Source organism: Haemorhous mexicanus, chromosome 6, assembly GCF_027477595.1.
Source record: "Haemorhous mexicanus isolate bHaeMex1 chromosome 6, bHaeMex1.pri, whole genome shotgun sequence".
NCBI lineage: Eukaryota > Metazoa > Chordata > Aves > Passeriformes > Fringillidae > Haemorhous > Haemorhous mexicanus.
In genome coordinates, this window is record NC_082346.1 from 28,160,752 (window position 1) to 28,183,678 (window position 22,927).

The window sequence follows — 22,927 nt, forward strand, 5'->3', positions numbered from 1 at the left end:
TCCAGCTCAGACAGTACAGGATGTGGGCTTTCTGTCTCCTGTGACTGGGCCTTGGCTTTCCAAATCCTAGCAGCTAAGGTGTGTTTAACAAGTGAATGAGTTGTGCTGTAAATCCCAGAAAGAAGGTTGTGGATTCTTTAGCTTCATTTATAATACTTAGGGAGTTGAAAGGACCCTGACAGCATGGAAGGCCTTTCATTTGTTCTTTGGCATTGTCCTTTCCCAGGTATCTATCAGCCTTTGAAGTTCACAGCATTTCTTATGTTTTCTAACTTCCTAATAGGTGTTTACCCAGTGCTTATTAATGAAGAGCAAGCCTGTAATAGTAGACAGCTAGAGGGAAAAAAGAATTATTTCCCATTTTGTATGACCCATTTCACACTAGGTCAGCGTCATTGACTTTGAGTGATGGTATTTTGAGTTCTCATTGAATTTACTCTGTGTCAGTGGTAGCAGCCAGATATTCATGGGTTTGCTGTATGAGGAAGGCCCATAAAACTACTGAAAATACGTTGACCTTGGCATTGTACTTGAAAATTTGGGCTGAAATTCAGAAGCCGTTCAGGATTTGGTCAGCAAGTTAAAACAGACAGATTCCTCCCTTGAGTTAAAACCACCAGATGCTTTACTGTAAACCACAAGAAGGAGGTATATCTTTTAATAGCAGAAAAAAATCCCCATATTTCTATAGCAACGTGCATGGGAGGACCTCAAAGGAAGAAATTATTAAACCTCCTATCTCCCTTATGCCTTGGGAAACTATTAGCAATTTTTGGGAAGAGAAACCCAAGGCAACAGCCCAAATCTCATGCAAAACTGAGATAAGGGCCCAGAAGTCACAAGTCCCAGCCCTGTTACAGTGCCAGTGAAGTACATGTTTGGTACTGTTTTGGTTTAAAGGTGAAGTTTTACATTAGATGCCTTTTAAGACAGCTCACAGTTTACTGTCATTTGCACTCAGGGGGAGATGATTGTGCAGGACACAAAAGCCAATCTCACCATGTGGAATCCTCTCAAAGACCTGATCATCAGGGTGTGTGTGCTGAACTCTGCAGGGTGTGGGCCCTGGAGTGACCTCTTCCTGCTGGAAGCCCAGGAGGTCATGGGTAAGTGTCCACTGTTTTCTCCCTTCACTTGGGGGAAAAAAGTCAGAAATACTGGCACTGCTGTTTTTTCTGAGTCTTTTTCTTTCAGTGCTTACTACTTACTGAGACACGTGGGCTTATACAACAGCACACTTCATCAAGGAGACTGGAAATTCAATAATCTTCAAAGAGCTGGTATAAACAAAACAGCTTCTGGCCTCTACTGTGTCTTCTTAGGATGGGGTTTTACTGTGCTTAGTGCAGAGCAGAAGGGCAGACACAATAGAAAATGTGCAAATGAAGGCTTACACTGATTTACACAAGTAAATGTGACAGAAAACTCCTCTAGTACAGGCTGTCTTCTTTGATTTAATTTTATGCCATTCCTGACAAGTTTTAGTGAAGCTTAATTTAAACTGTGGCCACATGGAGGTTCATAATGGTTTTACTGAATGTATTTATATTAAACCAGTTTAGCTGTCTCCATGGAAGAGCTGAGCTACTGGTAGAAGAGGAAGATGATGGTACAGATGCTGTACCACGCAATCTGGACCATGTGGAAGGGCTTGCTGGGAGCAAAGAACATGCACATATGGAGTGCACTCCTAGTGCTGAAGGGCAGTTGGGCTCCCCTGGGGTGATTTCCTTGCTGCTTGTGTTTCACAGTGAGTGGGAAATGGGAGGCAGGCTATGAAGCAGGGCAGGATGTTATATGGGTAGAAGGGAGAAGGGAAAATGTCTTGCTTGTGAAGGAAACTGTAACAGAACTAAGAGGAAAATTTTCCAAATAAAGATAAGGACTGGTCATAAGAAGTCACTGAGGTGTGACCATACAAAAATTCCACAGTCTCCTGAGGTTTTGTTTCCGAGTGGCCGTGGCAGGACAAGATATCAGTCTCTAATTTCTGATGCTGATCCACCTGCTGCTTATATCTTCCCACTCCACATGTCTCTGAGGAATCACACGGACATGAAGCAATCATGATCCCTCCACACTGAGGGATGGCAGGGGGACTCAATAGAGGAGTTCCCAAGCAAGCAGGAGGTGGGAATATGGGTAGAACAACCAGTAGAGAACTGTATCCTTACTGGCAGTAGTGCATTTAATGCTGGTTTTAGCATGCACATTACTCAGGTCCTTTGGCAGCCCAGTTCCTGTGACAAAGTCAGCACTGAAGGTCAAGTGTGAGCACACGGTCACTGTGGGATCAAAGCCTTCAAATTATTTAAAAGAGATTGAAGGGGTGTGAAGGTTCAGAGCTGAACCTACTGAGGTTGGTCATTGGCTCCATCAATTTTTTCCTCCTACTTTTTGATCGGGTATTTTCTGTGGCACCCAAATACAGACAAGTGTCTGAAAGAACCAGGAGTTCCCTTTGGAAAACAGCCATCACTGGTGAGAAGCCCCAGGGAATGTTTAGGGTTCGCATTTTACAGGGAGCTGGAATGGGATAATCCTGAAAGCACTATATGTTGTTGCTTGATTGTTTTTATTTACAAACCACTTCAAAAAAAGCAGCATGGGGAGTGGTGCTTGTTTTGGCCAAATGCTGTCTGGAAGCACACGTATTTCTTCACAAGCATAATAGGCTGGAAGTAAAAGTTCACTGTGGAAACACTGACAGGCCTTAAGCAGCAGAGCTGCAGAAAGACTGCAGTTTTGTTTCAAGCCTGGTAGAAAACATAAGTCGCTTCCTTTCCCAAAATAGCAAACTGGCACTGGTTGCTTTATGTGAGAAATGCCAGGGGTGGTTTCTGCCCAGCTCCCAGTGCGGCAGTAAGGATGACTAAGCTCGTATAAACTTTAAGTCGAATTTGTCATCAGAGCAAAGCTAGTGGGAGCTCCACCCTACTTATGCAGAGATCTGGTGTGCTGTTAACAAAGATTGTTTCAATATTTTCAGAAACTTCTCAGAAGAAACCTCTATTTTTCATTGCAGAGCAAGGAACAGAATGGTTTAATAGCTTTTTCCTATCTGTAATCTTCACAATTATAGGCAGGAGAGGATTCTTAGATTACATTCTTTGCACACCTTTGAGATATAAACTTTCTGTGAAATAAAAGGGTTCATCATCCAAGGGCTCCTAAATACTCTTCTAAACTCTTCTAATAACACAGTCATCTCTCTGCCTGGTGCAGTCTTAAGGCATGTGCTGGTTGAAAAAGGGGTTGCAGGAGATAGAAGAGAGAGTTGAGAGAGGAGAGGCAACTTGTGGGCTGCAGCCTCCTCTCAAGCTCAGTGACACGAGTGGGAAGCAAGGATGTGTGGGGCAGAGCAGGATAAGAAGTGAATTTCAACATTCATTTCTATTTCTGACACATTTGCTATAAACTGTGAGATGGGCTTCTGATTCCCAGCAGTTTAGAAACAGGGAGAATAATTTAGTTTTGTTTTCATCCATACTGCTTTTGGAGGGGCTCCCCAGAGGTTAACCTAAATCCCTGCTCTCTCACCAGACAAAGACTAGAAAAATAAGCCAAGAGAGGTTTGTGTCACCACAGGGAAAAGGCAGCCTTATTGTTAACTATGAGAGAGGACCTTTTTCATCAGTGTTGTTAGCTGTTTCTACCCTGATTGTTAGGCAGAATCAGACCAAGTGATTGGCTTGGGAATTGTGGAGAGGGTTGCAGTTACCTCTATTTTATTTGAGAAAGACAGCTTCTGTTTCTGATCTCTCCCTCCTCATAAACAGCCTTGAAGGCTGGGATGAAAATTGCAGCAAGAGGGAGTATCATAAGCCCCAGAGCCTGTAAAGCCTTCTGGGTGGTAAAAGAAACTGTGAGTCACTGAAGGAGATAAGATGCTGGAAAACAAGTACTAAGGACCTGATAATTTGCTTCAAGTGGAGAAGTACTAGTCTGCTTCCTCCTTTGTCCACAATTCCGTGTCCTTAAGCTCTGCCTGTTTATTAACTAATACTACTTCTCTAAAAACCTGGATGATAAGGCTCCTCAATGCAGCTGTTAATCAAGCCTCTTGCCTGCCAGGACTCTGCCAGCAAGGGTTGTCTGATTATTTTTCATATGCATCTATGCAGAGATCCATCCAAATTCCAGCCCATGAACCTAACATCTCTTTTAAGAACAGGTTTATTTATACTGTCATAACTTATATCAGGATTATTTACATCATCAAAGATGATTCTTCCTTACCTTCAGGTAAAGGGCAGTCAGCTGCTGGGGGTGAGCAAGTGAGCATGAAGATGAAGGAGGTGCTCAGGGGCCTGATACCTTTTCTTGGTAGCTCCTAAACAATTTGGAATGAGGGCTATCCTAGATTTTAATAAATCCATTCAAATTCACATTTAATCCTTAGTAATTGTATTTGGAGAAGTAGTCTCTCCGGGAGTTGGATTAATTTATCATTTTTTTGCCAGGCATACATAATATTCTTTTTATTCAGAACTGTATTGCTTATCTTCCTTGCCTGGCAGCTTGCTCAGCTTGACAGTGTCTCCATTTCTTCTGTAGACCTTTTGTAGTCAAAAGTATAGGTATTCTGGGAGCAAATTTTCTTTTCTTTGGGGAGAGACATTGAGAAGCTGCAACCAACCAAACAACATTGTGGAGTTATAGCTAATACGAAGTCCCTCAGGGTGCTTCTCTTTGTGGGAAGGGTTAGAGAAAAAATGTAAATATTTTTAACCATATTGCCATGAGGCAATTGTCCTTCTCTGTTGCCTTTCAAAATGTTGCCTGGCTGACATTCAGGTGGTGCTGTGTTACCTGGTCAAGGTTCTGGTCTGTCTCAAACAGGACAGGGTGAAGCCCACGCACAGAATGATCATGCTAAGGAACCTTCTTGTCCTGAGGCTCCGTTTGAAGTGCCCCAGATCATGAGCTCATGTGAAATACTATAATCTGGTGCAGCACCTGTTACATTCTCAAGGCTCAAAACCAATAGTTTCTGACAGCTAGATGCTTCTGCTCTGTCTTTGCTGTGAGAAAGAGCTAGTTTTCCTGATGATTGTCTGAGTACCTGTTTATGCCAAATTCCAGTATACAAAGATCCACCAGGTCCAGCAGCATGGCTTTCCCATTTAAAAACTAAAGGAGAAATTGGTCTGTGTAACATTAGCCGTCTTCTGTTTTCTGACTGGTGTTTTCTCCATCATCTAGGTGGCCAGAGACAACCTCCTTACGGGACGTCCTGGGTTCCTGTGGCATTGGGCATTCTCACAGCTCTGGTCACAGCTGTTGCCCTGGCTCTTATTCTCCTTCGAAAAAGAAGAAAGGAAACTCGGTTTGGGTAAGGGAGTTTCTCCTTGTGCTGGTTAGAGAGATCTCTGCTTTCTCTTCTGTTGTGGTTTCTGACTCAATTATTTTTCAAAAGAGCATTGTGGATGGAGTACTTTTGGCAGTTTATTTGGGTAACTGTATTGGTCATTTTTTTGTTGAGATTTTTTTGGAGGGTTTGTTGTCATTGGGTTTTTTCCATAATTTTGGGGTGCCTGCCTTTTCATTAAAATGACAGCACCAACAGTACAGTTGAAAAAATGTTAGTAGCAAGGCCTTATTAGACTCTACAAATAGAAATCCTATCAAGATAATTCTTAGCACGGCTGCTTAAGAGAAAAGATCCACAGGTGAAATATCTGTATTCTTATGGTCTGAGCCCTTTATCCCTTGCTGGTTTTCATTCTGTCAGCTGATTGTAACTTCCTGACTGCCCAGAACCGTCTGGATCTCCAGTAAAGTTTCCTTTCCATCTCCTCTGACATTTGGCTGTGGTTTACTCCCTACTGCAAACAAGGTTCTCGTTCTTTCCAGTCTCCCAGACCTCCCTGTCAAAGCAGCATCTCTGTTCCTATGACTCCTGCAACCAGTCCCAACCTGCAGCTTCTCCCAGGCACTTGGGAGGAGTCATTCCCCTGGTTTGGAAGGCTGTAGGTGCATCAGCAAAGCAGCATGTTCCTCCTCTCCAGATACACCCTCTTTAACAAAACAGTCTGCAGAATTTATATGGCAAGGGGCGAGAAATCATCCATACTGTTCAACACACCCTTTTAGAAGTGAATGGCCCATGTAATCATGGTCCTGTGTGTCTTTTCTGCCTTCTAGCCATGCCTTTGGCAGTGTGGTTGGCAGAGGGGATCCAGCAGTCCATTTCAGAGCTGCCAGGTCTTTCAACAGGGAGGGCCCAGAGCTCATTGAAGCCACACGTAAGTAAAATGACCTGAGTGGTTCTGCCCGGGAAGTTGTGTTCGTGCTTTTACAATGCTCGCTCTGTTTTCACTGAAACTGATATTTCTTGATCAAAAACATGGGATTAATTTACAGTGAGGCTTAGACGCTGTGAATTGCAGAGGTGAAAGGCCAGAATGGTTGTTTCCATACCAATTACATGGCCCTTGCTAATTACAGCTACAGTCATTATGTATATCAATGCAAGACATAAATTCACCACTCCCTTGCCCCATTTTCACAATACAAGGTCTCCTTCAACTGGAATATAATCCAGTGGTGAGATAAATATGGCTGAACAATATTAGCAGGACTTTTTCAACTCAGTATGCTGAGCTGTGCATGAACCAATTAATCAGTCTTGGAAAGCCAGGAATTAGTAACTTATCAAAGAGGAGATGGAGTCCCAGGAATGGTCAGATGATCCATTAAGGTCATCCATTTCTGTTTCCTGGTTCAGGAAGGGCATGGCTCTCTGTGGCAGCACTGCTTAGCTGGGGTAGGATCATGCTCCAGTCAAGTCATTAAAATGGTGCAGCTCCATCAGCTTAAATTAAGCTGTATGAACCAGTGTCTATCACTGGCCCTTCAGATTGGATTTTGTCTTCTCAGCATTCTTTACATTATTTCTGTATTCCTGTTTTCTTGGATTGTTTAAGGGTGGTATTATCACACCCTCTCCCTTTAAGTACTGTAGGTACATTTTCTGATGTTTGAAAGGTACTGGCCACTTGTCTGAGGTGAGGCTAGAGGACGTGAAAGGGAATTCTGCCCTTTACAGGTTTTCCTGCTTACAGTGTGGGAACCAGATTGGAGATGGAGGTTAGAACAGGTGACTCTTGATGTTGTGACAGAATATTTAAATATCCCTTATTTGATGCTTCATTTGTTTTGTTGTTGTTTTCTTTTTTTTTTTTTTTCCAGTGGAGAGTGTAGGGATCAGTGATGAGTTGAAGACAAAACTAAAAGATGTCTTAATCCAAGAACAGCAGTTCACCTTGGGAAGAATGTTGGGCAAGGGTAAGAGCCAAAACTGAACAAGGCTTTACATTGAAAATCCCACTTGTGTTATTTTAACTGTTGAGTAGGAAGAAGCAATTACAAGCAAGCCTGTTTTCTCTCCAGCTTGTAGATGGAAATTTAAATGGAGCTACCCTTTCCACTGGGATAAAACATTTCAGGGGTTTAGCATAACTAAGAGGATATTGGCTAAGCCATTCCTGTAACATGGCTCTACACAACCATGAGCTGCAGCCTATGCTCAGCTTTCCAAAGCAGTGTGAATTTCTTGCAGAGATTTAAACAAAGGAATATTCAATTAAAATTCACCTTTTCATTTTTCTTCATAAGACTAGTTTTATTGCAGGGTTTTTTGACCCTTTCCCACAGGGAGCATTCTTCCACTCCATCCCTGCTAGAACAAATGTGTTTCTTTCAGAGCAGGAAGATGACCTTCCTGCAGAAGTGGTCTCAGAGGGCTTAACAATGCTAAGTAATCCAACAGCTGTGTCATCTGTTTGTGAGTGTTAGCTCTTGGCCAGTTTCTGGGATCCTACTTCAACCCTCTTGGGCTGCTCCCATGACAGGTAAACTGAAATTGGGTGCAGAGGGGCCCCAGGGCATGGCCTTGGTGTGGGGATGCCAGCTGGCAGCACCTGGTCTGTGTTGTCAGCCCCACTGCCACAAGCCCAGGTTACATGTGACAAGATGACATAACTGCATTATCTGACTCTACAGCTGAGCAACAGCTCCACAGTATGGGAGCAGCACAAAATACCTTTGTTCCTTCCCATTTTCCTGATTTGTGGTCAGATCCACTGCTCATGGTTTTTGTGAAGTAAGCACATGCCATAGAGTAGTGAAGGACACTGGTGAAAAGCCAGTGGGAAGATAATACTTCTGGGGTAGGTGTCCTGAGTGCCATATTTTGCTTCCTTCCTTTCAGTATCAGAGTTCCTCATACTCATGCATTGTGGGTGGGATAAGCAGTTACAAAATTAGGGAGAGCAAATCTAGAGCCAGATCTAATGCAAAGAGGCTGTTATAAGTATTTAGCCTAAAGAGGTATAAGGCCTCTTTAGGCTAAATATTTTGAAGAGGTTTTGGCCTGCTGCATTTCCTCTTAACTCCCTTAGAGAACACATCAGGGCAAAATACTGCCTTCTGTGAATCAACATACCACTCACACACAAGTAGATACTCTATGTTTTCTCTGGTCAGCTGTGATTCATGGAAGTAATTCTCTGAGTTGTGAGAGATAAAGCTGTGTCTCAAATGGTTGAGCCCTGGCACTATCACTCAGCTCTGATGGCTGTCTATACTAAGAGCTTCCTCAGCCAGCCCATCCACTTGCTGCTCCAGCAATGAGCCTCCTCTCTGAACAGAACCTCACTCAGACTCATCCCTCATGCTATGGCTTCCCCAAAAATGTCTGCCCAGCCTAAACTCTGTCTCTGCATCATCTGTCTGGTCAGGAATTGCTTTTTTCCCTTCTCATTTTCCTTTCCCTTCTGGACTGCCAGCACACTGAGCTCTGTCTATTGGTAGTGATATCTTCTAGACACACATGTGCTGAAAGCTGCTGTCTGGAACTGCAGAATGAAAAACAGAGCATTTCTTATGGGTACTCAGCTTCTTTGCCAGTGACCCCTGAAGTGAACCTGCTGTGAATCATGCTTTCTTCACAAGAAGCTGTTCCCTCACTGCCTACTCTGGTAATTTTACAGGAGAGTTTGGGTCAGTTCGAGAGGCACTACTGAAGCTAGATGATGGCTCTTTCCAGAAAGTGGCAGTGAAGATGCTGAAAGGTATGTGGGAGCAGGGCTACCTGAATTACTCAAGAAAAGAGAGCTTGGGAAAATTAAATGTTGTCTGTCCTATTCTCAGCAAACATCCCCTGGTGCTCTTTATTTCTCTCTGAGCTTCCCACTCAGCCACTCCACCCATGTTGTCTCCCATCCCGTTCATGTCACTCTTTTTGTAGTGGCAGCTCTTCAGGAAAGGACCTATACCACCTAGCTGCTCCTACAGCATGTAGCACGTGGTGAATGCAACCAAAACCGCTACATCATGTAGCACAGACAGTTCAGACAGGTCTGCTCTGCCCTGATAATTCAGCAGTGAAAGAACAGTATTCCTGCAAGCACATAGCCTGGAATAAACAGAAGGGTGTCTGGGCTGAATGCAGGGACAAGCTAACTCATCTCAGTCAGCACTTTTGACTGAGCAGTACAGCTCCCTTCACATTTGCCATTTGGTGAGTGTACACAACAAGGGCAACTAGCAGGCAGAAGTCTGTAACAAGAAAAGCAATTAAGAGATAGGTATAAATCAAAGGAAATGTGCATATATCTGTGCTTATATATGTTAACCTACGTTATTTGATCCCTTTTGCCTGTAAGGCAAAAATTAACTGTGACTGACTGAAAGCAGTCAAACTCACTTATCTCTGGGGCTCAGTTTGCTGTCACAGAATAACAGCTTGTACTAAATACACTTAGTACCATTCTAGTGTAACTTGTATCATTTTATCCAGTTTCAACAATAATTCTAATTAGCTGGCAGGCTTTTGTGTAGTCAGAATGTCTCCCTTCAGGCATCCAACTAAGGAACAATCTGTCAGCCTCCAGAGGCACCTTCCTTTCTTCATTGACTGTAAGAAGGGAATCTCCTTTTGTCTTCTGAATTATATTGAAATTACTTGCCTAAAGTAGATAATGTGAACGCTCCCCTACAGGTCCTTGTCTGATCTTGCAGCAGGACTGGAGGACTCTTGCTAAATTCAGCAGCAGCCCTGGTGGGAGTAGTGGACTGGGATACTTCTTGATTATATTGATATATTTCCATAAATCTGGAGTCATAGCAATGAGAAATAATTTACTTCAGAATTTTGCTGATGTATATCACTGCTGAATTTGATCCAAGCTGTCCAGTAGTGTGGTTATTTAAGAAATCTTAGCTCTAGTGCCTTATAAGACTCAATCATGCTAAGAGACATATAAAGCATTCATTTTTCATGGCTTCTTTGTCAGAGATTAATTGGGCCCTGTTGTGCCAGTCACAGGCTCTGGGCCATCTCCTCAGTTTCAACATTTTCTTTCATTTGTGTGATGTCTCCTCTCCCTGACATTTGTAGTTTAGGTTCTTTTACCTAATTAATTCCTACATCTTTAACCCCCACACAGTTTGCAGAGCTTCCAAGGAAAGTTCTTACTCAGAAAAGAGCTGCTAACCAGTAGTTCTTTACTCTACCAAGAACCAATTTGCCAGATGTCCCTGATTTGTGCTTACTGCTGCCCATCCCAGGAGAGAGTGTCAGGCTCTGCTTTGTTGTAAAATGGCTTATCTAGCTATAGGTCTGAGAAGATGTGCTGTGCCACAAAGAACAAGCTTTTAACAATCATTATTTGTAAAGCCCCTTGGAGCCACCTACAAAGAAAGAAAACTTACAGTCACTTTTTCCAGCGGACATCTTCACCTCGACTGACATTGAGGAGTTCCTGCGGGAGGCTGCCTGCATGAAGGAGTTTGACCACCCTCATGTCACCAAACTGATCGGTAAGAGAGCGCTGCTGCTCGTGCCACAGAGCCCCTCCTGCTCCTGCATTATCCCACACAGCCTCACTCTCCCCAGCAGTGCTGCTGCAGCCTCCTCTGTGCTGTCTGGAGTCCTGTGCAGGTCAGCACTGCTCCTTCCCGGGCCCCAGGGGATGGAGTGTGTGTAATGCTCCCTACACCTGCCCTCACACATCAGGAACAGCCAGCTCCTGTTTAATGGTTCTTTGGCTCTTGAAAATGCATCAGGGAGACTTTGGCTGGCTGAGACATGTCTGAACTGCTGTGAAATGTGGGCAGGTAGGCTAAAAATAGGAGGAAGATTGTGCTTTTCGAAAATACTGAGTAAGAAGCAAGACATTCATGGGTAGACACTTTGGAATGCAGGTATTTTCCAAAATGTGGAGAGTGCTCTGCAGAGCCTGGGGTTGGGGCTGTCTGGTCTGGAGTGATCCTAGAAGCATTTATAGTTGGTCCTGCAAGAAGAGCTGAGAGGCACTAGGCTCTTAGTACAGCCTCCGAAGCAAACAGGGTTAGAGGCATCTTACCACCTGGCATAAAGTCACAGAAGCTTGGAGCATGGAATGTACCAATAAAATGGCACAGTTTCCTCCAGATCTGTAAGAGGAAGGCACAGCAGCCTGTAAGGTTCCTCCTGGGAATAATCTGTTTGCTAACACCCCTTTGCTGTGTGTGTCCTCACCAGGAGTCAGTCTACGAAGCCGTCCCAAGGGCCGTCTCCCAATTCCCATGGTGATCCTGCCCTTCATGAAGCATGGAGACCTCCATGCTTTTTTGCTGATGTCAAGGATTGGAGAAAACCCATTTGTAAGTCTGTCTTGCTGTAGAATTCCTTCTGGGAGGTTAGGGATTTTCAGAGAATGTATTAGGAGCAGCTCAGGATTGGTTTCCCAAAGGCACTGGCAGGTGATTGGATTTTAATACCGGGGGAAGTTGTGAGATGTGATCCTAAAGTATTTCATTCCATGCATGCTGGGGACCAGCTCCTCCATTCCATCCCATCCCCTCCCTGTATTCCCCATCCCTGCTCTGCAAAGTGGCAGCAAATCTTGCAGTTTTGTCATATTTGCTTGAAAGCCTCCGGGAATAGAACCTAAACTGTTATTTCTTACAGAACTTGCCTGTTCAGACACTCCTCAAGTTCATGATTGACATTGCCAGCGGGATGGAGTACTTGAGCTCAAAAAATTTCATACACAGGGACCTTGCAGCTCGGAACTGCATGTAAGTGATTCATGAGTTTTTAGAGAAAAGAAGGACCAGAGTAGGTGAGGGAGGGATGAAAAACCCTTTGCATGACAGAAGTGTAAGGGGTCTTGTTTAAGAATGCTGATCCTTGCATTAAGTGACAATAGACACTGGGGAGTCATGGTCATTGTGGTGGGGTGCGTGGTGGTGATGCTGGGAGCAGGGAGCAACTCCTAAAGTTCCACTGATCTTTCAAACAGACCCTTTTTATAATGAACTTTCTGTCATTGGTTTGCAGATAGAGTTTCATAGAGTTGATTACAATATGTGTTTGTAATTAGCCACTCCATTGGTTTTGTGTCAGCATAGGCTATTTGTTCCACAATGTAAAGTAACCAGCAGGAGGGAATGGGTTTGGCTGTGTTAGGAGAAAAGAACTTTCATTGTATGATGAAGTCTGTATTTCTGGTATCTATTTTGAGGACTTGATTATCACAATATAAGAATTGTAGTTTCCTAGAAAGCTTGTAGAGAATGCCTCTAAAAATATTTGCATGGTGAACACACCGTATGATCGCACTTCACTGCTCTTGACACCAAGCTACCTTGACTGCTTTGAAGGAAAGAAAAGTCCTTTTTTTATCCTTTCCACTCTGCTTCTTCCCCAAGAATGGAGTAAGGAACAGCTCATTGTGACAGCAGAACTCTGCCTCTGAACAAAACCACAACAACCAATAAAATCCACAATGAGACACAGATTTCCAAAGGCATTTCAATGTCCAGATGTACAGACAAAGAGCCTGATAGTTATGATGAAAAATGATGGGTTAGCCTGCTTTGGCATTTATGAGAAACCCATACTGATTTTCTGTTTTTGTAGACATCCTCCAGAGGAAGCTGAATGCCTATTTCAGCACATCGTCTGGGGGAAGCAGTGAGTTCTTTATGAGGCCTGGGAGCACAAAGTTTGTGGTCTTTACTTGGACTGTCTGCCAACATGTCTATGTTTAAGTGGTTGACGGAGCAATTCAGACCATTAACCAGGCCTGGAGAGATGTTGCAGATCTAGCAGTTCAAGCTGTTTTAACAGGCAGTCTAGGCAATAACTTATGATTTTTTTGATTTCTAATATGGGGTGCAGGCCTTGGTGATAGCAGTGAGCATTACAGATGTCCTCTGAAAATCCTGGAAACAGAAAGTATCTGAGCGTGCTTTGTGTAAGAGTCTAGACCATCCGAGCCTAGCCACTTTCTTACTTCCTTAGTCATGATTAGTTCCCTGTTAGTCTGAAGGAACTAGTTTGAGACACTAAGCTATTTCACATTGGTCACCAAGTAGATGAAATCATTCTGTTTTTTATAATACTTGGTGATACTTGGTGAGCTCTATACCTTTTTTTTTTTTTTTTTCTGCCAGAGATAGCCAATAAATGCTTTCCTTTCCTTAACTGTGAAAACTTTCCCACAGGTTGGATGAGAACATGAACGTGAGTGTTGCAGACTTTGGACTTTCCAAGAAAATCTACAGTGGAGACTACTACCGCCAGGGCTGTGCCTCCAAGCTGCCAGTGAAGTGGCTGGCTCTGGAAAGTCTGGCAGATAATCTGTACACAACGCACAGCGATGTGGTGAGGTTTGCTCTGGTGCACTGGGACCACTTGTATTCCTGCTGGAGTGAAGGAATCCCACTGAGGGTGGGAAAAGGCCCTGGTGATAGGAAAGGGAGTTTACCTTGTGTTTGAGGGATGATGTCAGAACTCAAGGCTAAAAATATATGAGAGTGGTTAATGGCAGAAGACATCAACCCTTTTCTTCTTGTTGTCCTTTTGTCCTTTATTTTTCAGTGTTTATCCCCATCCTCTTCTTCATCTTTCCTCTTCTCCTCTTCCGTTTCCTCTCTTTATGCAGTTTCTTCTCTCTTATTATTATTTTTCCTTTATTTCTGCCTGACAGTTTGAAGGTGACATGGAAATGCGGGTGACACACACACCTAGGTACAAGGGCAGTAAAGGTGCTCTGTGCTGCAGAAGGCATTGGTGGAACTCCATAGCTCTGAATACATCAGTGCTTAGACACTCCCCATATCTTTGCCCCTGGGGAGCAAGGCTAAACCCATTCATCTGAAATTGTTACTTATTTTCCTTTTGGGATTTTTTTTTTCTGATACCATCTTTCCTCTTCCTTGCTGCCTTCTGATCTATTTTCACAGTTGTTTTGTCCTTCAGTCCTGTGGTCTTGCCTTTCCAGTTATCCCTATCACAATGTCCTTGAAATAACCCAGAGTGCCTTGTAATGTGGCTGCTGTGTTGCCCAGCCATTGCTGCATCCACTGTAGACAGGGTTTAGTGACTGGCAATCACTAGTTCAGCCAGTTCACAACAAACATTGGCAGGGGCTTGCTTATAAAAATAATAATCTTTTGCACCTCACAAACCTTGCAGTTTAGTTGAAAAGTACAAGTACAGCTGTGCAGTGTAGAGCAGAAATTAATGTGAGCCATAAGTGGTTTGTTCTTGCTGTGCTTATTGGCTAAAGTTTGCTTTCACTTGTGCCTGTATATTACTAGAAACTCAGAATCTGGTTAAATGAATTAAGAAACTGATTTGTGAGCCCCAAACCAAAATATTCTTCTAGCTGGGAACCAAAAAACTGATATCACTTACCTTAAAGAACATAAGTAGGAAAGATCTGCAGGTGGAAGACAGGAGGGAGTAGCTCCCAAATCTTCCCCTGCTCCATTGCAGGATGGGGCTGGACAGGGCCTTCAGCTGTCTCCTAAGATGATGTGCCAGCACCAGCAGCATCTGGTGGGTCATTTCTGTTTTCTAGCTAGAATTTAGGTAGTCCTTGCATCACTGCTGCTCAGATGACATTACCCAGCACAGTCTGAGCATACTGAAAGCAAGCCCAGTGAGCAGGGAACGGTCTGTTCACTTGTTCTGTGTGCTGTTCTCTTTCAGTGGGCGTTTGGGGTGACCATGTGGGAGATTGTGACCCGAGGGCAAACCCCTTATGCTGGCATCGAGAATGCAGAAATCTACAACTACCTCATCAGTGGGAACAGGCTGAAGCAGCCCCCAGAGTGCCTGGAAGATGTGTGAGTACTTCCTCACCCTGCTGACATGATTTTTTAAGAAATTTGGCTCGCTGGAAGGAAACAGAGGCAGCTGGCTGGGACGCTGATCTGAATCTCTCCACTTTCCAGTACACAGAGCCATTCACTAGAAAGTCCCTGGGTTAGCTACTAGATATTCTTTGCTGGCAGAGCTCCCAGGAACCTGTGGTAACTACACGAGCAGCTAACTTGGCTCAATGGTTTCAACACGGTCAACATTAGCAGTCCTTGGCTTTGTGGAAACTGTAATTGTGTTTCCAGAATCACTGAACCCTGCCTTCTCAGGCCAGCATCTGAGCAAAGGGATGAGTTCCATGGCACAGCCTGAAGGCTGAACAGAGAAGCAGTCTAGCAAGACTACAAGGAAACTGGATTGCAGAGGCAGTGGCCTGCATGTGTCTTTGAAAGCTTGGCCCAGTTTTCAAATTTTGATCTCCTACTCTCAGAAATAGCAGGGTGAAAGAGAAGAGAGCAGATGGGACAAAATAAGGTTGTGTAGATCAGTGTCTCACCTTAAATTACATTTAGGAACAAATCCAGGACAATCTTGAAGATTCTGGTTGCAGACATTTTCAGACTTACAGGAAGGACCTAGATAGTCCACAGGGCAGCAGGCAGCCACATGCTGCAGCCTGTGCTCCTGCCTTAATCCTGCTGCCAAGGGATCACTCTTGGCCAGCAGGTCACAAGAAATGTTTGCTCAGGAACTCTTCTTTCATGGGTGGTGGTTGGAGATTCCTGGTCTCCTCACATGGGGCTGGGATCCCCCAGGGAGTGTCACCATAACTTATGCCAAGGTAAAACTTGCCTTGCCTGGACAAGATGAAATCATTTCACTGAGGGCCCAAGCAAGGCTCTGTTTTCTGTGTTCTGCCCAAAGCAAGATGTAACTATAAGCACTGATTTGAGTGGTCTAAGACCTCTTTCCTCCCTCTTTCCTCCTGCTCTGATAGTGGATTATTTAATGTAGTTGCTTTTGCCTTTTCCTTTTTTCCTACATAGAAAATAATCTGTGCTCGTGTTACTAAAGGTGAACACTTTTATCTTCTCAGCGGTTCATTTTTTTACTGATTATAAATAAAACAGTTATATCACTGCTTAAATGAATTACACATCTGCTCTTGACTGCTCTGAGGAGCTTCGGTTCCAAGTTGTGGAGCTTATGGCTGCAAGATGTTAGAGATGCAGAAAGTAGAGAAGAGACTCAAAAACCTACTAGATAGGGACTGGAGAAAAATCCATTAAAAACTATTGAAAAGGTGCAACCATTGTTTTGTGAGGTGCTTGAGCTACAGGTTATTGAGACCTGAGAGAATGTACCAGAAAGATCTCACTACATGCTCACCCTCAGCTTTCATGCTTTCCCCAAGTGTTGCTACAGGACTCGGTCAGGCACAGGGTGCTGGGGCAAAGGGACCTTTGAGCTGATTCAGTACAGCCAGTGTTTTTCTACCTTTCCTTCAAATGGATTATTCAATGGACAGCAAAGATAAAAGCAAGTATTTAATTTGGTTGCACAGAATTGAAAGTTTTTATCTGCAGCTTTTATAATAATTTCTACTGTTTGTGAGGGATGTAAATTAGAATTAAGACAACTGAACCATGGAAGCTTTCTGTAAAAGTAGTGTGAGATCAGAAACAGTCTGTAAAAGTAGTGTGAGATCAGAAACAGTCTTGTAAATCTGATCACAAGGAATACAAAAAGTAAAATGAAACCCATCATGAAATGCTTTATTTCCCAGTAAAGGCCACATCAGATTTTTTTCCAATTACAAGTTCAACTGAGGTTCATTTGTATGCAGTGTTTTTCAGTGCCAGCACTGTGCTTTGTTCCTGTTCCCTGCAAAACTGGCAACAATAACACCATAGGAATGCAGCTGCCAGTCTTGTGGGTGATGCACAAAGAGGAGCAGGACAATGGCTCTGGCCGTGCTCCAGCACAGCACTCCAGCCGCGGGCTGGGCCAGCGGGAGGGCAGCCAGCACAGACACGGAGCTGTGAGAGCAGGGCACTGAGCTCCTCTTCCCCGGCCCAAGCACGGGCCAGCAGAGCCAGTGGCTGTCTCCTCATGCTGGCCCTGGGGCAGCCAGAGCTGAGGTAGCTGGTGTTTGACCATAGGAGGAAGGCTGCAGGATGGGACCTGGTAATGGCCCTGAACACGTCTTCTGCACAGGGGTGGCACCTTTGTAGTTGAAAGGACATTTCAGCATCCCTCTCCAGAGCTGAAGCTGTTGGCCATTGTTTAACAGCCCTCTAAACAAACCCAGAGTTCCTTTTTCCAGTCCTGTTGACAACCTGTCAGGCAGCAACAGCAGCACACTTCCGTTACTCTGGGAGCTGAGTTAACATGGCATGAAAAAAAGGATACTCTGGAAATAACATGCACCTCCCGCAGTCTGATCTTTGTTTTCTTCCTGTGTTTTATCTGCTCTTGAGCTAGAATTTTGAGGGATGGCTTCAGCTTCTGGGTGGCAGAGGTTGTGAGGGTGCTTTTTGTGAATAAATTCAAAAGCTATTACAAGGTGATGTCACACTCAAAGTCATATTCTAGCTCCCTAGAGACAGCAGAACAAGGGCTTTACCAGGAAATTCAGCATACTTTGACAGGGCTTTTGGGTTTTTGATACCATCTAAATAACATTTTTGACCAAAGGGAGAATGCCCTTGAAAATGGGAAGAAACAAGAAATTAGACCCATAGTGACCATTCATGCTGTGTCACCTGTGCAAGGCCAAAGCTGACAGGTTCTGGGGGAAGTGTCTGTGTTTTTAAGCTTCATTGCTCAGAGCCCCTGTTCAGAGGTGCAGAGCATGGCTGCTCCACTTCTCAGTGCTCTTGTCCCCCTCTGTTTTGCAGCTATGATCTCATGTGCAGATGTTGGCATCCTGAGCCCAAGCTACGGCCCAGCTTTGGAGTACTCCGCTCCCAGCTGGAAATGATTCGCGGGAGGATGTCCACACTCTCTTCCAGTCAAGATCCTCTCTATGTCAACATTGGGAAGGACAAAGAGGCGTCTGCAAGTGACCCTGCCCTGCATGCCTCCTTTGGAAATATGGATGCTGGAGAGACTGTTGCTGGGGCAGCTGCTGCTGTCACAAGTGACTATCGCTATATTATGAGCCCCTTGTGCCTTGGAGATGATGCTGAGGGTGAAAGGCATCCAGATGGACAAGAAGGGGAGGACAAAAGCCTTCTGTATGAGCTAGAGACAGAAGGAGAGAAGAGTTGCTAGCCTGTACATAGCAGTGACACTCTGCTTCCCTGGGACTGGATGTGTGCACTGTGGTGCTGTCTCCTGGGGCTCTGATGCCGGATCTGGAATGGCTCTGAACAGCACTGGCCAGGGCTCTTGGGCAGCTTCTGTAGCTTCCACCACCTGTGTGGGCTGCAGTGGCAAATAGCTTGGAAGAACTGCAACCCAAACAACCCCTTGGATTTGGGGAGGGAGGCAGTAGGGTTACAGGTTGACCACATCCTGCTGAAAGGAGTTCAGAGCTAAGGCGGCAGTCAGAGTCTGTGCTCTGCTTCTTCTCACTGAGTGCTGGAGCAGAGCTGAATACACCTTCTGTTCAGTCAGTGCTTGCTCTTGTGTAGATGTTGTCTTCAATCCTGGCTGCGTGACTTTGGGACTGGTACCCCTGAAAACTCTAGTGGGTATTTATATTGTCATTCAGGACAAGAGGGCAAAATTCCCCTCATGTTCACTCAGCAGTACTGCCTAGACTTGTTGCCTACCTCAGTGGTTCTCAAACTGATCAGCGGATCTGCTCCTACCCAGCACTGCATTTGAACATGTGGCTCATTTCATGCAGTGACATTTGCCGCTTCCTCGGTCCAGGGCTCTTTTAAGAGTTTCAGACGTTTTGGTGAGCAAAGAAATTAGAAAAAAAATGAAAATCCAGCATTCCTCTTCTCCCCATGTACCTTTTTTTATGTCTTTCTTTTTCTTCTGTTTGATGCCAGTTCAGGCCTGACTAGACTTGCAGCTGACATTAAAATGCAAAGGGAGGGAAAGCAGCTGGCTTGTGTGAGGGCAGAATCCAACTTCAAAGGAATGGAAAGGAAGCAGTGTAGAGAGGACTTAACAGCAGTATGGGGAAACAGTGTTAATTAATGCTAAGTGCTGCCCTCCAGGAGAGGAAGAAGACTGAGATACAGAATGACAGAGTTGCTCAGTTTCAGCGGGAGCGGGATTCAGCATTTGCTTCAAAGTTGGATTCTTTCAATCATTCTCTTTATTAGTCCTATGACTTCTTCAAATAATGAAGAACTGTAGCTGCTACAGTGACATGTGAAATCAATTTCAGGAAGATGTGTGTTGAGGGGAGGGATCAACTGGAAGATTCTTTCTGAAGAGAGAGGTCTCATGATGAAAAAGCTTGAGAACCACTGGCCTTCCTATTTAGGAGGCTTTCTGGCATGCTCTAAAAGTCACATAAAACGTGGATTAGTATCACTGCAGCCTTCCAGACAGGGCAAAATTAATGGGTTTGCTCTTTGGGTTTTGTTTTGTTTTCCAATCAGCATGTCTGACTCACTGTAACTGCAAGTGCTTGTGTGGTTTTTAATAATTTAATATTTTACTGTAAATCAGCATTTGTTTTGTGCAGTGGTTCCCAGCAAGGAAGTGCAGTTACATCTTACTCTAGTTATCCTAAATATTTGCTAGATCTTCATTTCTTTTATTTTCACTGTGCTGAAAACTTGGCAGTATTTCTTAGGATTCCACATTGCACTTTCTCAAACTAATACCACAAATGTCAGCATTTACTGAGTTGGCAAAGGTGGGACCAAAAAGTCAAATGAGATTGCAGACTTGGTATCAGAACACTCCACCCTTCGATACCCAGTATTTGCTTATTGTAAGGTTGGGGTCTAAATATAAAATTCAGGTCAAGCTTCAGCCCTGATGAGAACTCTTCCTAGGGAAGGGGAATTTCAGCCTGGGACTTGCGCATGGGTCCTTTCCATTAAGTTTCCGACTGAACAGAGATGTCCCAGAGGTGTCTTCAGAAATTCAGTATGGTTTCTCAGTCACAGATACAAATTCTACCATCTTACACCCCAGGCAGTACAGGGTTTTCTCTTCACTTAGCCGGAATGCTGTAAATGCAGGTGAGAAGATAACACCTAACAAAGGGTAACAAAAACCTGTGCAGGGCACTTTTGCAGTGAGGGCAGAAGGCTATGCTCCCTGCAGCTGCCTAGGAAGTGCAGATGTACATATAGACTCTAACTCTGGGAAGCATGTCTTTAGTTTTTATGCATTTTTTTAATAATAAAACCTGTACTGTGTTTGAGTCCCAGCCTCTTAACTGTGGCAGAGTGTGTGATGATCCCCACTAACTGTGTGGGGTTATAGTCAGCCCCAGCTGAAAGTCGTCTTTCTTCCTTCACCAAGCATGACTGAGCTACTTCTTGGGGGCAGAGAACGTTTGGCCTGCCCAGGTGACAGTCACCCTGCATTGCTCCAGCCTTGACATTGCGAAGGCCAAAATCTGATGGGCAGGGGCATCATCACAAAGAGAGGCTCTGCAGCCACCGCTCTGCAGGAACCTGGGGAAAAGCTCTTACTGGGATGTGGTGCTTCCCACCCAGGAATGCAAGACCCGTGCGTCAGTTCCTCCCTGAAAATTGTCGCGTGCGCCCATCCAGCTACTGTCAGTGCCCTCAGTGGAAAAGAGTTTTGGAGGAGGTGGGTAGAATTCAGCTCCTGACTCAAATGTTCCAAGCACAACATAAAAGAGCCCCTGGATTTCCAACTTGCAGAGAAGAAAAGGCGTACCTCACGCTTTTATTCTTCACAAGCAAACAGCACGCTGCACGCCCTCTGCCTGCAGCTCACACAGAGAGGAAGAGTGATGGGAAACGGCACAAGCGCTCACCCCCCATCTGCAATGCAGGAAAAACAACTTCCAAAGCACTAAGCAGCTGATTTAGTTAATATTTTAAGGTTCCAGTGCCCAGTTATGTCCCTTAGATCTGTTTCAAATGATGATTTAATCCTTTTGCATAAAAGCCTGGAGAGACCAGGTACAAATGAAGCTGTGTTGTGGGTGGGAGAGGCAACACCAGAAGAAGAACTAGTGAAAAAAGAGGGAGGGAAGGAGATTTTAAAATGGGGACAGATGGGATGAGCTGTCAAGAGGGAGTCAGAAAGCAGAAATGTGAAATTTTATATATGACATACAGAACAGAGATGGCATTGCCTCAGCTGGGACCAAGCAGGTGTCTGAAGTGGGGGCTGGCTGTGTGTTTTGGTAAAGGATGAGGTGCTCTCTCTGGTCCAGCCCAGGTGCCCTGCAGTATTTTGCTCTCAAATCACAAAGAGGCTGTACAGAGCTGGCCTGGCCCTGCATCTGCTTGGAGACAGCACTGTGATCCTGACCCCAGGGAAGCTCCAGCCTAACAGCTCTGATTTAGGCACCAGCCTGGCACAGTGTTTTCCTAATTAAACAAAATGTTTCTCCCACAGCCACCCTTTTTTTCCATCACCCAGTCCAACAGTGCAGTCCCTCCCATCTTCCCAAGCAGCCCTTGCCCGGTCTCCTGGGGCAGTGGGATGTCCAACATGTGCACGTTTATGCTGAAGCAACTTCTGTCCCATATGGGTAAGCCTAACCATGCTCCTTCATCCACATCTCCCTGAGACAGGGAGAGACAAGGTCTCCTTCTTTTTAACAGAGGCTCAGGCCATGTGGGGCAGTTACCAGCTACGTTGTGAGGCAGCATGACTCCACAGCACCTAGCAAGAGCACAGCAGAAGCTCACAGCACTGCCTGTGTTGCATAGGAGTAGTTAGTGCAGGAGGAGACATGCCCCTGTCACCTCCAGTGCAGGCTGACTGATGAGCCTTAGCTGGGCTGTGCTGGCAGCTCAGCCTGCAGATCTGGGGATGCTGCAGCCTGACCTGGTACCTGATCAGTGTGGGGACTGGTGTGTTCAGGGCTGACAGCTCAGCAGATGCTTGCAGCAAGTGCATGGACATACCTTGGAGCTACTGCACAGCTACACTGGAACCAGCCACCTTCCTTCTTGACATGTGTTTGGAGGGAAGTGTTGAAGTCTTGACTCTCTAAAAACACTGCCTAGAAGTGAAATGCAATTAATTTTGAGTAAAAATCTGAGTCTCGCTGACCAGTGAAAGGAACACTTTGCACATAGATATTTTCCTGATTTACATTCTATACATTGCTGGTAGTATTCATCCTCTCCTGATGCTCAGCAATCACCAACTTTTGCAAATTCTCTTATTTTTTACCAGGGATTTCTGTGAGGAACCCTCATAGACAGTCCTAATTTTATACTGGTTTGTTATTTCACACCTGCTGCGCTCCCTTGAAATAGTGAGTTGTTCTACAAACACTGGATTCCTGTGGATTTGGATCCAATGGGTGATTGCAACCTCTGGGTGAAGCTTGCCCCTAGTTAAGGTTCTTACAAGACCTTTTCCCTTGGTGGGGTCTCTGGCATCTAATGCTCGTTGAATTTCCATCTGCAGTGAACATACTGATGTGGAAGTAATAGGGTCTGCCACATGCAGACTTTTTTCAGAAAACTTGTAGGAACTTAATTATCCTTCAGACCTCAATCTTGCCATCGCATTTGACTGAAATAAAGCAGTGGATTCAAAAGCTATTAGGGCCAACACGTGCAGCTGGTGATCAGAGAGCCTTGTTACCATGGGAAACAGAGCTAGAAATCAATTACTTAGTCCAAGAACAGAAAAGACTGATGGACATGGGTTTTGATTGTGTTTTTTGTCATATAAAGGGAATTC

The 22,927-nt window shown here is 44.6% G+C and overlaps 1 protein-coding gene across 3 annotated transcripts in view; it reads left to right on the forward strand.

Annotated features, from left to right (window-relative positions):
* The window catches only part of TYRO3 (TYRO3 protein tyrosine kinase), a 41,150-nt gene extending 20,703 nt beyond the window's left edge, over window positions 1–20,447 (forward strand). For all 3 annotated transcript variants that reach the window (XM_059849489.1, XM_059849490.1, XM_059849492.1), the window contains 11 exons: window positions 962–1,106; window positions 5,206–5,335; window positions 6,148–6,248; window positions 7,195–7,290; window positions 8,997–9,077; window positions 10,735–10,827; window positions 11,531–11,652; window positions 11,960–12,069; window positions 13,501–13,660; window positions 14,993–15,129; window positions 18,004–20,447. In XM_059849489.1, coding sequence (XP_059705472.1) covers window positions 962–1,106; window positions 5,206–5,335; window positions 6,148–6,248; window positions 7,195–7,290; window positions 8,997–9,077; window positions 10,735–10,827; window positions 11,531–11,652; window positions 11,960–12,069; window positions 13,501–13,660; window positions 14,993–15,129; window positions 18,004–18,379 — 1,551 coding nt within the window. In that variant the 3' untranslated portion in view covers window positions 18,380–20,447. The remainder of the gene's footprint in view (window positions 1–961; window positions 1,107–5,205; window positions 5,336–6,147; window positions 6,249–7,194; window positions 7,291–8,996; window positions 9,078–10,734; window positions 10,828–11,530; window positions 11,653–11,959; window positions 12,070–13,500; window positions 13,661–14,992; window positions 15,130–18,003) is intronic.
* Window positions 20,448–22,927: the final 2,480 nt, after the last annotated feature.